This window comes from Myotis nattereri, assembly GCF_964212035.1.
Source record: "Myotis nattereri genome assembly, chromosome: 3".
Lineage (NCBI taxonomy): Eukaryota > Metazoa > Chordata > Mammalia > Chiroptera > Vespertilionidae > Myotis > Myotis nattereri.
This window is the reverse complement of record NC_138077.1, coordinates 1,136,598-1,149,975: the sequence shown is the minus strand read 5'-3', so window position 1 is coordinate 1,149,975 and position 13,378 is coordinate 1,136,598. Positions and strand designations below refer to the sequence as shown.

General features: G+C 61.7%; 2 protein-coding genes across 3 annotated transcripts in view; one reads left to right on the top strand and one right to left on the bottom strand.

The window, feature by feature from the left end:
- The window catches only part of SCAF4 (SR-related CTD associated factor 4), a gene marked incomplete at its 5' end in the record, with an annotated part of 63,089 nt that extends 59,679 nt beyond the window's left edge, over positions 1-3,410 (top strand). For both annotated transcript variants that reach the window (XM_081088502.1, XM_081088501.1), the window contains one exon: positions 2,242-3,410. In XM_081088502.1, the coding sequence (XP_080944628.1) occupies positions 2,242-3,140 (899 nt within the window). In that variant the 3' untranslated portion in view covers positions 3,141-3,410. The remainder of the gene's footprint in view (positions 1-2,241) is intronic.
- A 1,995-nt stretch (positions 3,411-5,405) lies between these two features.
- Positions 5,406-11,371, bottom strand: SOD1 (superoxide dismutase 1). Its single transcript, XM_081088503.1, has 5 exons — positions 11,208-11,371; positions 9,349-9,442; positions 8,279-8,348; positions 6,563-6,680; positions 5,406-5,721 (listed from the first exon to the last, which is right to left on the bottom strand). The coding sequence occupies exons 1-5, from the start codon at positions 11,277-11,279 to the stop codon at positions 5,614-5,616; spliced, it is 462 nt and encodes a 153-aa protein (XP_080944629.1). The 5' UTR covers positions 11,280-11,371; the 3' UTR covers positions 5,406-5,613.
- Positions 11,372-13,378: the final 2,007 nt, after the last annotated feature.

The window sequence follows — 13,378 nt, the reverse complement described above, 5'->3', positions numbered from 1 at the left end:
CCTGAAGACCAACCTTTGGGCCGAGGGGACTATTCTGTCAGGAAGCTGTCAGTGTACTGGCAGGCCGGTGGGGAGGAAATGTTCTTTGTAAGAGCTGTTGTGCAGTGCGGGTGGTTCGGTCCGAGGGAAGTGTGGACCCTGGAGGGCGGATCTGCGGGCACCGCAGGCCTCAGGGAAGAGGACTTGGAGAGGCGGGAGTCAGGCTCATGTCTCCTGCCCGGGGAGCAGTGGCCTCGCGGCCTTCCCTCGGGGCCAGGAGGAGGAGGTGAGTCACCGTTTCCTCCTTGGTGATACCGTTCCTTGAACCGCTGCCCACTTTCCTGGTGGTTTTAAAATTTGCCAGGCTCCCTCAGTCCGCGTCAGCCGCGAGGCCGTGAATAAAGGCTGTGGGAAGGGAGTGGTTTGCCGAGTGATCTTGGGATCAGAAATGGGCACTGATGTTTGCTGTGCGTCAGGAGGCCTGTCAGCGGCCAGCACGCGGGTGTGCAGGAACGTCCCGGCACGGACGCTGGCCAGGCCCGGCGCTCACCCTTGTGTCGTTCGTGCTGTTTAATCAGCTAGAGGCAGGCACCGACCCGCTTGCTGGCGCCTGGCCCAGGTCACACCCCGCAAGCTCACCGTGCACCAGGCTTCTGTCCAGCGAGTGGAAGGGCGTGTTGCCTCAGGAAAGAGCCTGTGCGGCAGGTGCTGGGCCGCAGGCTGCTGTGCGGCCGCTCAGCCCCTCCAGCCTCGGCCTGCGGGACAGTAGGGGCCACGGGCTGTGAGGAGCAAAACTGGAGCGGAGCGCCTGTCTGTCTGTGCTAGTGATTCCTACAGGACCCCTGGGGCCGCTGGATTGCCCAGTGTCTGTTAAAGGGGCAGGAAGAAGGGGTTGGAGATGCAAGTGGAACAGCAGGATGGGGGGGGGGGGAGGTGCTGAGAGCCCGGGGGAGGGGGGGGCCTGCTCCGGCCTCTGGGCAGTGTCGCCTGGACGCCGGCACCATGACTTGCTCAGAGGCCTCTGCAGCGCCTGCGTCAACCACCCGACAGCCCCCGACGTGTCCATGACAGGAACCCCTGCGGGCGTAGTGTTTGCCTCGTGTTTATATTTGCAGGGAAATACATTGAAAGCGAGATAACAGTGCCTTTCTGTTACTTAAGTGTGAGCCCACACAGAAATGCTTCTTCCACATTCTAAACGATGGGGTCACGTTGAACTTGTGTAACCTCACACGGAAGCAAGACCAGGCCTCATGTAAAGGGAACATACGCCAGCAAGTCTGTCCGCCCCCCCCCCCCCCCCCGTTTTTAATATATTTGTATTGATTTCAGGGAGGAAGGGAGGAGAGAAACATCAATGATGAGAGAATCGTTGATTGGCTGCCTCCTGCCCACCCCCTATGGGGATCAAGCCTGCAACCTGGGCATGTGCCCTTGACTGGAATCGAACCCGGGACGGGACCCTTTAGTCCGCAGGCCGACGCTCCATCCACTGAGCCAAACCAACGAGGGCAAGTCCGTCCCTTTCAAAGGCACGAGCACTCGGCCCGCTGCCTCTGGAGGATGAGCGGCTGCTCCTCAGTGGCCCCTCGGCCGCGCAGCTGCAGTTACTCGCTTCCCGAGGCCTGCGCCCCTGCTCCGGGGACAGCCGCGCGAGGCCCACCACCCTGGACTCCGCTCAGGGCAATAAGTCAAAGGAAGGCGTGTTAGCCTCCCTCAGGCCCTGGGGCCTCCCTCAGGCGCTGGGGACCTTCCCTCAGGCGCTGGGGACCTTCCCTCAGGCGCTGGGGACCTTCCCTCAGGCCCTGGGGCCTCCCTCAGGCGCTGGGGACCTTCCCTCAGGCCCTGGGGCCTCCCTCAGGCGCTGGGGACCTTCCCTCAGGCCCTGGGGACCTCAGTTGTCTTGAGCAAGTGTGGGCTCCGCCTCAGCACGCAGCATGTTGCTTCTCGGACGCCCTGCGTGTTCTGAGTGGTCAGCGCTCCTCATGGAGGCCCAGTCCCTTCCCGGGAGCCGGTGCTCAGAGGCCAGTGCGTGCCGCCTCCCATGGCCTGGAGTTCCATGCACGGGCGTCTTCCTGACCACTTGCCGGGTGGGTGCCGGGCGGGTGCCGGGTGGGTGCCGGGCGGGTGCCGGGCCTCCCCGAGTGAGGCTGGCCTGGCACCGCACGAGGTCTGGAGACGGGATGGAATTGTATTTTGCTTCCAGCCTCACAGGAGGCGCCTCTCCTTCCCTGCTCACATGTCCCTCTCCTTGCCTTTCAGGTTCTCAAGGAGTCGCGCCGGGGCCTGTGATTGGGCTCCAGGCGCCGTCCACGGGCCTCCTCGGGGCGCGGCCCGGGCTGATCCCCCTGCAGCGCCCGCCGGGGATGCCTCCGCCTCACCTGCAGCGCTTCCCTCTGATGCCGCCCCGGCCCATGCCGCCCCACATGATGCACCGGGGCCCGCCGCCCGGACCAGGGGGCTTCGGGATGCCCCCGCCCCATGGAATGAAAGGCCCCTTCCCACCCCACGGCCCCTTCGTGCGGCCCGGGGGCATGCCGGGGCTCGGGGGCCCGGGGCCAGGCCCGGGGGGCCCTGAAGACAGAGACGGGAGGCAGCAGCAGCAGCAGCAGCCGCCGCCAACGCAGCCCCAGCAGCCGCCGCCAGCCCAGCAGCAGCCCCCCACGCAGCCGCCGCCGCCGTTCAGGAATGACAGCCGGCAGCAGCCGTTCAGTGCAGGGAGAGACCAGGAGCGGTTTGGAAGGCGGTCCTTCGGGAATAGGGTGGACAGCGAGCGGGACCGCTACGGGAGCCGCGGCGACGAGAGGGAGAACAGCGGCCGGGAGCGGAGGGAGTGGGGACGGAGGAGCCCTGAGCGGGACCGGCACAGAGACGCGGAGGACAGGGGCCGGCGGGCTGGCGGGCACCGCGACCGCGAGAGGGATTCGCGGGATAGAGAGTCCCGCAGAGAGAAGGAGGAGGCCCGGGCCAAGGAGAAGGCCGAGGGGGCCGACAGGGCCGCCGAGCCGCCCCCGACCCAGGCGGGGAGCGCAGACCCAGCCCCGGACCTCGCCACGGGGGCGCCCGAGCCGGCGCCGGCCCCGCCTGCTGCAGAGCGGCCCGCAGAGGCTACCTCACCCGCAGACCCCGAGAAGGCCCCCTCGGCGGCCGAGGCCCGCTAGCCGGCCGGCCGCGCAGGACGGACGCACTCTGGGGTACAGTGTACAGATGCTGTATCATACTGGCTCCCGCTGGCCGCCCTGGGAGTGGTGGGGCGCTGTAAGCAATTTGATTGCTTCCCTTCTATTTAAAAATAGCCACAAAATAACAAAAAATACTGAAAATATGAATAAATATTACCCTTTTTGCTGTAACTTTTTTAAAGTTTTGACTTTAAAAAGTTTACAAATCGTAATTAGAAGTGCTCTCTATTTTTTTTTTTTTTAATTTAAGACAAGGTTAACAGTGAAAGCTCAACAATAGGGATGTTTTTAATAAACTCTATTTTCGTAACAAACCGTGACGTGTGCTGTTGTTCGTGCCCTGCCCCCGGGGAGGATGCTCACGAGTCTCAGCTTCCGGCCTCCAGGCCGTCAGGCTGCGGTGGAGACGGGCACGCGTGCTGGCGCTTCATTCGTGATGCTTTTGACTGAGCGTTTTAACCCGAAGGTGCACGTGGTGGTTTAATGCTTGCTTTGCAGTTCAATCGAGGTTTGCTGTTTTGTGTTTTTTGTTTTGTTTTTGCTGTTGGCTTTGCGGGAAACGTTGCCCTCACTCATCTGTAGAGAGACCTTTTGCTGGGGAAACGGTGGGTCCGGCATCACGCTGTCCTCGCCACACGAGTGCCTGGGTGTCTCTCCTGACAAGGTTGAGTGCTCGCTCACCCCTGTCCCGTGTGTTCAGAGGGGCTGACATGAAGATGAACGTGTGTTCTGTGTGTGTAAGGACCTGGATGCAGCCTGCGGCTGCCTATGAGCCTTGCCTTTCTCTGCTGGTTTTGTGAACTCGTCTGGGCAGGGATGGACTGAACTTTTTGCCACCTATGAAGTACTTTTCTCTCTCTGTTAAAATTGTGAACTAGGAGAAACAGGTAGGTCACCCAGGAACGATCACACGGAGACGTGCAGGCCACATCGAAAGGACCTGTCCCGTTAGCAGCTCCGGCGCCAGAAGCCACCCTGCGTGACAACGCCGAGTTCCCGGCCTGGACGCGTTTCTCGTCACGTTTAAATGGGCGTGTCGGCGTGCTGGGCAGGTAACTTTCCGCGACCCCCACCCCCCAGGCAGAGCTGGCCCGGGCGTCCTGGTGCCCTGAGCGAGGCCGTGGTGATCCTGGGGAGGGCCTCGGGTCGTGTGCCGCATCTGTTGCTTCTGCAGACGTGAGCTCTACACTCTCTGGGCGGGGCCTTACGCTGGCCACTGGGCTCCCGTCCTCGCCAGCTGCTCTGGGAAGAAGCAACCTCGGTTGCTTAGCTCCGATCTCCAGGCCTCGCAGCCTGTTTCCAGTGGGAAGCTTGAGACCAGCCGCTTCACACACGACAACCCTCCCACGTCCCAATAGTGGTGGCAGGTCCACTCGAGGCCTTGGTCACAGGGAGTCCGTGTTGGGGTCCCTCCTGCATTTGTGAAACTGTTGACAGTCCCTGCCCGACAGCAGGTGTGACCACTCGTTTGAGCCTGTGATTCACCTACTTTAGCTTTGAAAACAAATTGCCTTTTTCTGAATTAGCTTTTCCTCCTAAATGATCTACGTTTTCCAAGTACATCACATACTTAAAACCACTCAGAACTGTAGCTCGTTTGTTTCGCTACCACAAGTATTTTACAATGTTCAGCTGACAGACAGCTCATCCAGGGGAACTGAGTTTGGCGGACGTTTCCTTTAGGAGCTCACGCTCACAGGAACGAAACTTAGAAGCAGATGAAGCCACATCCGTGGCGCCCGTGCCGCAGCCGGCCCTTCAGGGGGCTCCTCTGAACGCCGACTGCGCCGCTGCCGCTTGCATTGTCACCAGATGCTCACGGTGGGTGACGTCGCCTCAGTGGGCAACCAAGCCGTCGCTGCCCTGCAGTGTCGCCGAGTTACAGGCTCAGCCACAGGACCCAGCTTTACAGTAAATGTACCTCAAGTCCAACGCTAAGCGGTGAGCAGGGGAAGCCCCACCTCCCGACACGGCCAGGACGGCATCCCTGTCCCTGACCCAAGCCCGTTGGGCTCTGCTCAGAGACTAGCTGTGAGCCGTCAGCGTGGGGTTCTGAGACTCGCCACGACGTGTCCCCTTGGGCTTGTGCGGACCAGCTAGTTCACAGCCGACCTGGGCCTTCCACGGGCTCCGGGCGCAGCGCTGTCCGGGGGCCTGTTCATTACAGGTCTGAGGAGGAACACAAGGAACTTAGACAATCCAGCGGCAACAACCGCGTGTGATTAAGTCTGGGAAATACAACCATCATTGAAACAGACATTTTAATGGAATGAGATTGACACAAGCATACAAATCTTCCAGTGATCATAAGTCACATTACAGGAACTTAAAGCAGTTTTTTAAAAAAGACACAAATTACACTTTGAAGGTTAGTGTTTAATGTTTATCAGTGAAACTTCTACAACTAGGAGACAACGGGCGTTCTGAGGCCGCAGACAGGCCCAGGGGACGTTCACTGGGTGATGCCGATCACCCCGCAGGCCAGGCGGCTCCCAGCGTTGCCCGTCTTCTTGCTTTCGTCATTCCCACCTTTGCCCAGGTCATCTCGCTTCTCATGGACCTTGAAAGACATGGAGACCATGTAACAGGACGATACGTAATCACACCTCCCCCAAACACCCAGACTTCCAAAGGACCGCTCAGTATTAGAAGGTAACACGTCACAGGAACCCTGGTAGAAAGACTAATGTTTAACCTAGTAATAGAAATAGCAGCTGCCCAGCTTTTTCTTGATGCAAAGGCATCAGTTACTGGGATGAACCACTGAGACCCGAGTCATCCCGCCGCGGCCACCAGTGCCCCAGCAGTCCCTCCTGTGCAGCATGAATTGCTTTGAAAAAGGAGGAGCTCACGTGAACCCCTTCAAAAAAAATCATCAGAACCCAGTGACTGTAGCCAATGAATGAGAGTAACCCTTAAAACAGCTCAACCATTTGAAGGTCGGGCTTGAAGGTTCTCTCCTCAGACATCCGGACACTTCCTGCTTCTCACTGAGGCTGAGGAACGTCCCCAGGGCCACCACTGAGGTGACCACCGAGGCGGCCGTCCTCATGCCTGTACCTCACGCTGGTGCGGGCCAGGCACTGCTTCCCGGGCTAAACACGCTGACCATCTACACGCAGGCGTGAATGAGGGCGACCCTGGGCCGGCCCGAGACTGACTGTTCTGACGGCAAGGGTCCCGGCCATGGCGACCTGCCACACGCCCGCGTCCTCATCTCAGCACTGACCCGGCCTCCTTCCTCTTCCCTGCAGCCTTTTCTCATCGGAGCCAAAGGTGCCGGTATGTGGTCCCTTAAGAACCAGGACTCGTCGTGAAAGATCCACGCCTGACTGTTAGCCACTGGTTTTGTGGCATTTACCACGAAGCTACGTGCACGTCCTTCCCACGCAAACACTTACCACTAGTGTGCGGCCAATGATGGAATGGTCTCCCGAGAGCGCAATCACAGAGTCCTCAATGAGCACGTTGGCCACACCGTCCGGGCCTGCAGTCACGTTGCCCAGGTCCCCGACATGCCTAGCGTGGAGCAAGCATCAGAGTGGTTCAGGAACTGAGTGTGAACGGGGTCAGACACAGCTGGGCTGAGAGGTGGACACAGCATAGATCAAACAGGAACCACTTAGGCAGCAGGCTCGGCTCTCTAAACAGGCATAAGCCCACCCTGGCCCATTTGGCTCAGTAAGTAGAGCATCGGACTGAGGGGTCCCAGGTTTGATTCCAGTCAAGGGCACATGGCTGTGTTGAGGGCTCAGTCCCCAGTGGGGGACATGCAGGAGACAGCCAATCAATGATTCTCATCACTGATGTTTCTCTTCCTCTCCGAAATCAATAAAAATATCTATACTAATAAAAGGGTAATATGCTAATTAGACCAGGAGACCTTCCAGACAAAAGCCATAGTGACAGGGCCGAGGCAGTTAGGGGTGATCAAGCCAGTGGGGGCAGGAGGCAGAGCAGTTGAGCGGTTAAGAGCCAGCGGTCCCAGATGGTGAGAGGGATGTCCGAATGCCAATTTAAATTGGCAGTCAGAGATCCCCCGAGGGATCCCAGATTGGAGAGGGTGCAGGCCGGGCTGAGGGACACCCCTCTCCCCCTGAAATTCATGCACCGGGCCTCTAGTATCTATATAAAAGCCTAAGCAACCGGCCGACTGGCTCGTAGCTATGAACACTGACCACCAGGGGGCAGATGCTCAACGCAGGAGCAGCCGAGTGACAGCAACTTTGCAGAGTGTCCTCTCGCACTCTGGGACCCCCTCGGGAGGATATTGGACTGCTGGTTTCACCTGATCCCCGCAGGCCAGGCCGAGGGACCCCACCAGTGCACAAATTCGTGCACCAGGCCTCTAGTTTTAAAATAATAATGAAATAAAAACAGGCAGGCGTCAGCCCGAGGAGTCCTGGGGGGCACCTCTGCTCGCGGGCACTGACAGGACATTGCAGCTCCCAGGTCCGTGATGGTGAACCTATGACGTGTATCAGAGGTGACACGCGAACTCATTTTTTTGGTTGATTTTTCTTTGTTAAATGGCATTTTAACATATAAAATAAATATCAAAAATATAAATCTTTTTTTTTACTATGGTTGCAAATATCAAAAAACTTCTATTTGTGACACGGCACCAGACTTAAGTTAGGGTTTTTCAAAATGCTGACACGCCGAGCTCAAAAGGTTCGCTGTCACTGTCCCAGGCCCTACTGCCCATTCTTGGATGACTAAGCAGCTCTGCCCCAGGCCTCTGTCCCCAAAATAAACAAATCCTGGTCCTTGACCTCTTTCCCTGAGGCTCTCGAAAACATACGCACGGGTCCTCAGGGATTTTCACCACCAAGCCCCCCATTTCCCGACGAGCTTGTGTGGTTACCGCATGGTTACTGCGTGGTTACTGCGTGGTTACTGCGGGCAGCACAGTCACCTGCAGTTCCCTCCGGCGCCTGTGCGCTCTGGCTCTGTCCTCAGTAAACACGACAGACCCAATGGCTCTAACGTCCCCATGTGTCAGCTCCTTGGCCCCCAGCAGGTGGCAGGGGAGCCCCGCTTCTTGTACGCAACGCAGTCCGCAGGAGTGCGCCCCCCGCCCCCCACCCCCCACCCCACGGTCCGCGGGCGCCCACCTCTCTTCGTCCTGCGGCCCGCCGTGGGTCTTGGACAGAGGGTTAAAGTGAGGGCCTGCACTGGTACAGCCTAGTTACAAAAACAAAACAAAAGTTAAATTATGAAGCAAAACCCCAAAATACATTATAGGAAGAAGCTGGTCATTGCTAAGCCCTCAGACAGAAAACATGCCGCCCTCCAGTTCGTGGGGAGCAGACCGGGCGGGAGGGACGAGGGCCAGCTCCCCGTGCCGGTCACGCTCACTCCTGCGCTGGGTGTGGGCTTCTCCACCCGGAAAGCAAGAGGCCCGGCCTGCGCGTCTGTGGCTCTGAAGTCCCCACGGGTGTGGCCCTGGTGTGGACGACGGCAGGAAACCTGGACGACGAAGCCCAGCTCAGCAGCACACCTGAGGCTCTCCTGCCCGTGGCCCCGTACCCAAGGGCGGGCGGCCTCGCCAGCTCAGGCGGCACGGCTCCCGGCAGCACTCGGGCCTCAGACCACCTCGGACCGCGCTCTGTGAGGACAGCTCGCCCACCCCACCCGGCTGCTGCACCGGTTCCTGCAGCTGAAGCCACCGCGCCCCACTTCTCTGATGACCTGCCTGGCGCCTGTGCCCCCCGGGGATGGGCAGTGTCCCTTTCATGCTCTCCCAGGCCCCCGGCCGCACAGTGATGAGAGCACAGCCAGGCCTCCCAGAGCAGAGGCAGGGAAACCAACAAGCACCCTCGGAAATTCTGAAATTGACCAAATGATCAAATCTGCTCATTACTCATCACCCTCTATAGCAGCGGTTCTCGACCTGTGGGTCGCGACCCCTTTGGGTTCAAAGGACCCTTTCACAGGGGTCACCTAAGACCATCGGAAAACACATATAATTATAGGCTGAGAACCGCTGCTCTAGACAATCAAGTCTGAATCGTGATCTAAAATAACAAAGCCCTCCCCTTCCTTTCCACAATTAAGAGTCAAAAACCAGTTTTGTGGCCAAGCCCTGGGATGACCCCTGTCGCCAGGGGGACTGGTCTAAGGGCCAGCGTCTGGCCGTCAGCTCCGCCCCCGCCCCCCCCCACCCCACCCCGCACACACCCACCTTGTGTGTTGTCTCCAAACTGGTGGACATGGAAGCCGTGCTCACCCTCCGTCAGCTCTCTGATGGAGCCCGAGACCTTGACCTTCCCGTTTCCCTGTATCCAGAGAGAAGCACAAGTCTGAGTCCGTGTCCTAAGGGAGGGGGACACTGAGTCAGCTCTACCCACAGGAGAGTGGAGGGGGTGCTGGCCTGGTTCTGTGCCGGCGCCATGACCCGGGCCAGGGAAAAGGCCGGCAGAACGGCACCAAGAGCACCTAACGGGCCTGGAGACCCCGCAGCGCCGGCCCCGTGCGAGGGCTGAAGACGCTCTTGTTCCCTCTGGAAGGCTTTTGAGCTCATGTGATCACATCCGACGGATACCCAGACCTGAGCACAGCCGAGCTGGCACCGTGCTCTCTACGCACCGTTCCTTCGGCAAACACAGACCACGGGCCGCCCTCCCCGCGGGAGGAAACCCGACAACTGAACACACGCGCTCCACACCGTTACCCTCAGCCTTCACCGCTGACCTTCCACTGGGCCAGCAGGATGTGCCAATCAAGCAGTGTGGTAACTGCTCCCCTTTTCTGCTTCCTTAAAAAAAAAACAGACTACGATTCTTCTAAAGACAAGCTTTAATTCTGGAAAAGTTCACGTGTAACTGTTATCCCCAAAACACACTGTTATCAAAAGCACAGGAAGGAAACCCGGGCAGGTTCCTCCGAGCCTCTCTCCTGGATAAAGGACGCCCGGGCGCAGGGACCCGCCGGGCGCGCCTCCATCCAGCCCGTCACCCAGGTGGGGTGCAGGGGCTGCCCTGGCCGAGGACGGCTCCGGGGCAGATCTAACCGCTCCTAAGTCTGGACTTACAGGTGAAAACGCTGCTTTAAAGAAACTGGGAAACAAACTGTACGCGTAACAGGCCCACCCGGGGAGCTGGTGCCGGTGGACCCGCCGCCTATCTGGCCTCCCAGGCCGTTATCGGGGACCAGCACCCCCGGAAGGCGGGGCCAGGCTGCTGCGGGGGTGGAGGCCAGACCTCAGCCCGGCGTCCCGCGGGTCCTGGGCAAGGAGAGGGGAGGCAGGCGGGGTCTGGCCCTGGACACAGCACCATCCGGTCCAACGGCGGGAGCCGCCCGGGCCTGCAGACCCTGCGGAGGGAGCTGCGGTCCGCAGGTCGCAGGCGGCGCCCCAGACCCTCTGGCGGCGCCCCAGACCCTCTCCCGCCGCCCGGGCCGGAAGCCTCGTGGAACGGACTCTACTCGCGTCTTTTTATCCGAACCCTCCGCCGGCCGGGCCCCGCCTTCCTGCCCGCGCCCTGCGGCGCTGAGCGTGAGCAGCGCCTCCCCCGGGGCCATGGGGCGGGGCAAGGCCCGTCTACCGCCACCTCGGAGGCGCCCGTCGGTGGAGCAGCCTCAGGTCCGGGTGTCGGAGAACCGGGGGAGGGCACCGGGGCCTCCCGCCGTCCGCGCCCCGCTCTCCGCAGCGGCCCGGCGGTGCAGTCGCTTGGCTCCGGCTCGGGGAGCAGCGGGCGCGGGGTCAGCGCTTCCCGGGGCCGCGCCGCAGGTTCCGGGAGGTCACGACCCTTGACCCTGAGCGCCGGGCGCCCTCCCCGCGGGCGGCCCCGCAGCGGTCCCGGCGGCCGGCCCTGCGCGAGGGGGCGGCTCCGGTCGCCGACGGCCCACGGGACCTGCTGCGCCACCGCGGCCCGGGCTCCAGGGCGCAAGGCGGCCCCGCGGGGAGGGCGGGGCGGTTCCGAGGCTGCGGCCCCGGCCTCCTCCCTCCTCCCTCCTCCCGCCTCCCTCCTCCCTCGCTCCGGGGCCCGCGGTCCCGCCACGTTCGCCGGTGACTCAGCACCGCGGGCGGCGGGGCGGCCTTGCCTGCAGCTCGAAGTGGATGGTGCCGTGCACCGGGCCGTCGCCCCTCAGCACGCACACGGCCTTGGTCGCCATGATCGCGGGCGCCGAGCGGACGAGGACGGGAGACGCCGCAGGACACGCCGACGCAAGGCGACGGCGCCGCGGGCTCTTATAGGCCGGGCCCGCGCCCCGCCCCCTGGCCCGGAGCCAATCACTGCCCACGCGCTGAGCCCGCCCCCGCGGAGGCCCAGGGACGCGATTGGCCGAGAACGGCGGCGGGGGCGCGGCCACGGCGCGCGAGAGCCCCGCCCTCTGCCCCCCCCCCCCCCCCCCCGCAGGCCCGGACCCGGGACCGGGAAGGAAGCGCCGTCTCTCGCCGACGCTGTGACCCGCGGTCCCGGCCCCGAGGGCGGCCCGGCCCCGGCCCTCGGCCACCGGGTCTGGAAAGTGTCCAGTGGCACCTGGGGGGTTCTGTTCCTCCCGTTTTTCCTCCTGCGCAGGAGGCCGCCATCGGAACCACGTGGTTCCGTGGGCCCACAGCTCCGCTCTCCCCCCCCCCACCCCCCCGCAGCTCGTGACACCCGCGGGGCAGAGGGCGGGACGGATCGGGGCGCTGGTCGGGCCGCAGTGACGGACCCACCGGCTGAGCCTGAGCCTGAGCTCCCGCCGAGGACTCAGCGGCGGAGCCCCCCGCCCCCGCCCCCGGGGCTGCTCAGGGCCCGGCGGGGAGGACCCGGGACAGGGGCCCGGCCTGCAGACCGCGGTCACCCGGGCGGCCGTGTCCGGCCTCGTCCGCGCGGCACACCCCGCCCTGAAGTCCCGCGGGAACATGTGCTATTCGCCGATCTGACAAAATAAAAAGGGATCCTTCCATCTAATTCACCCGGGCAGACCGCGGGCCGGTGCGGCAGCCCCGCTCGGCTGGGTGGGCCTGGCTGCTGAGGGTCCCGCCCGCCCGGCGAGGCGGAGTCAGCCCCGGTCTTCCCTCCGGCCCTGCGCTCCCCCTGCGCTCCCCGGGCGCCCTGGTGACTCCCCGCTTGACTCTCAAACCCGAAACGTCCTCCTCCCGTGTTCCCAGCCGCAGCCTCCTGACCAGTCCCGGTGGCCGCCTCCCACCTGCTGCTCCTTCGGGAGGAGGCTCCAGAACCGAGCACGGAACAGCCCGCAGGACAAGGCACCGCTGGGGGGTGTGAGTGTGTGTGTGTGTGTGTGAGAGTGAGTGTGAGTGTGTGTGTGTGAGTGAGTGAGTGTGTGTGTGTGTGAGAGAGTGTGTGTGAGTGTGAGTGTGTGTGTGTGAGTGAGTGTGAGTGTGTGTGTGTGTGAGAGAGTGTGTGTGAGTGAGTGTGTGTGTGTGTGAGTGTGAGAGTGTGTGTGTGAGTGAGTGTGTGAGTGTGAGTGAGTGTGTGAGAGTGTGAGTGTGTGTGAGTGTGTGTGTGAGAGTGTGTGTGAGTGTGTGTGTGTGAGTGTGAGTGAGTGTGTGAGAGTGTGAGTGTGTGTGTGAGAGTGTGTGTGTGTGTGTGTGTGTGTGTGTGTGTGTGTGTGTTTTATGCATAAACGGGATTGTGGGCTCAGAAGCCGCTAGAAAGCTGTCCAGGGCCAGGGGGTGCCTTCGGGGACTGGGAATCAAACCTTCATGTTCTTCCCTTAGAATTGTTTCTACAATGATAAGCATTTGTCTGCAAAATGCGGCTTCGAGTGAGAATCCACCCCCTTTCCCCTTGCCCCCCCCATACACACACACTCACACACTCGCTTTTGACAAACCCGAGGGTGGGGGGAGGGTAAGGGGAGGAGACTTGTCTTCTGTCCCCAGAGGCTGTGCCTGAAAAACAAACAAAGGTGCTGACCTGCCCCCCAGGGAGTGCAATAGCCTGGAGGCGGCCGCAGCCAAGGTGGCCGTGGTTCTGACTCAGTGGGTCTGGGTGGGAGCGGGGACTGGCCTTCCTCTCGTCCCCAGGCCGCCCTGAGGCCACTGGTCTGGGCCTCACTCGGGAACCTCCGACTCGCAGCAGGCGTTGCTCATGCCCAGTGACATGCAGGCCCGGGACAAGCGCTGCAGCTGCTCGGCTCAGAAGGGGAGAGGGGCAAGGGTCCTGGAAGAAGCGTGGAGAGGGGGCGCGGGGCCTGCTGACGTGAGCTCCGTGCTCTGGGAGATCCGACCCCCCCACACCCCACACCCACCCTTCCACACA

Excerpts from the sequence above, each read along its gene's own strand:
- SOD1 (XM_081088503.1), bottom strand. The coding sequence starts at position 11,279 with ATGGCGACCAAGGCCGTGTGCGTGCTGAGGGGCGACGGCCCGGTGCAC. Across the intron at positions 9,443-11,207 it reads CCATCCACTTCGAGCTGCAG|GGAAACGGGAAGGTCAAGGT; the intron begins GCAAGGCCGCCC and ends CTCTGGATACAG. Across the intron at positions 6,681-8,278 it reads GGGCCGCAGGACGAAGAGAG|GCATGTCGGGGACCTGGGCA; the intron begins GTGGGCGCCCGC and ends GCTCCACGCTAG.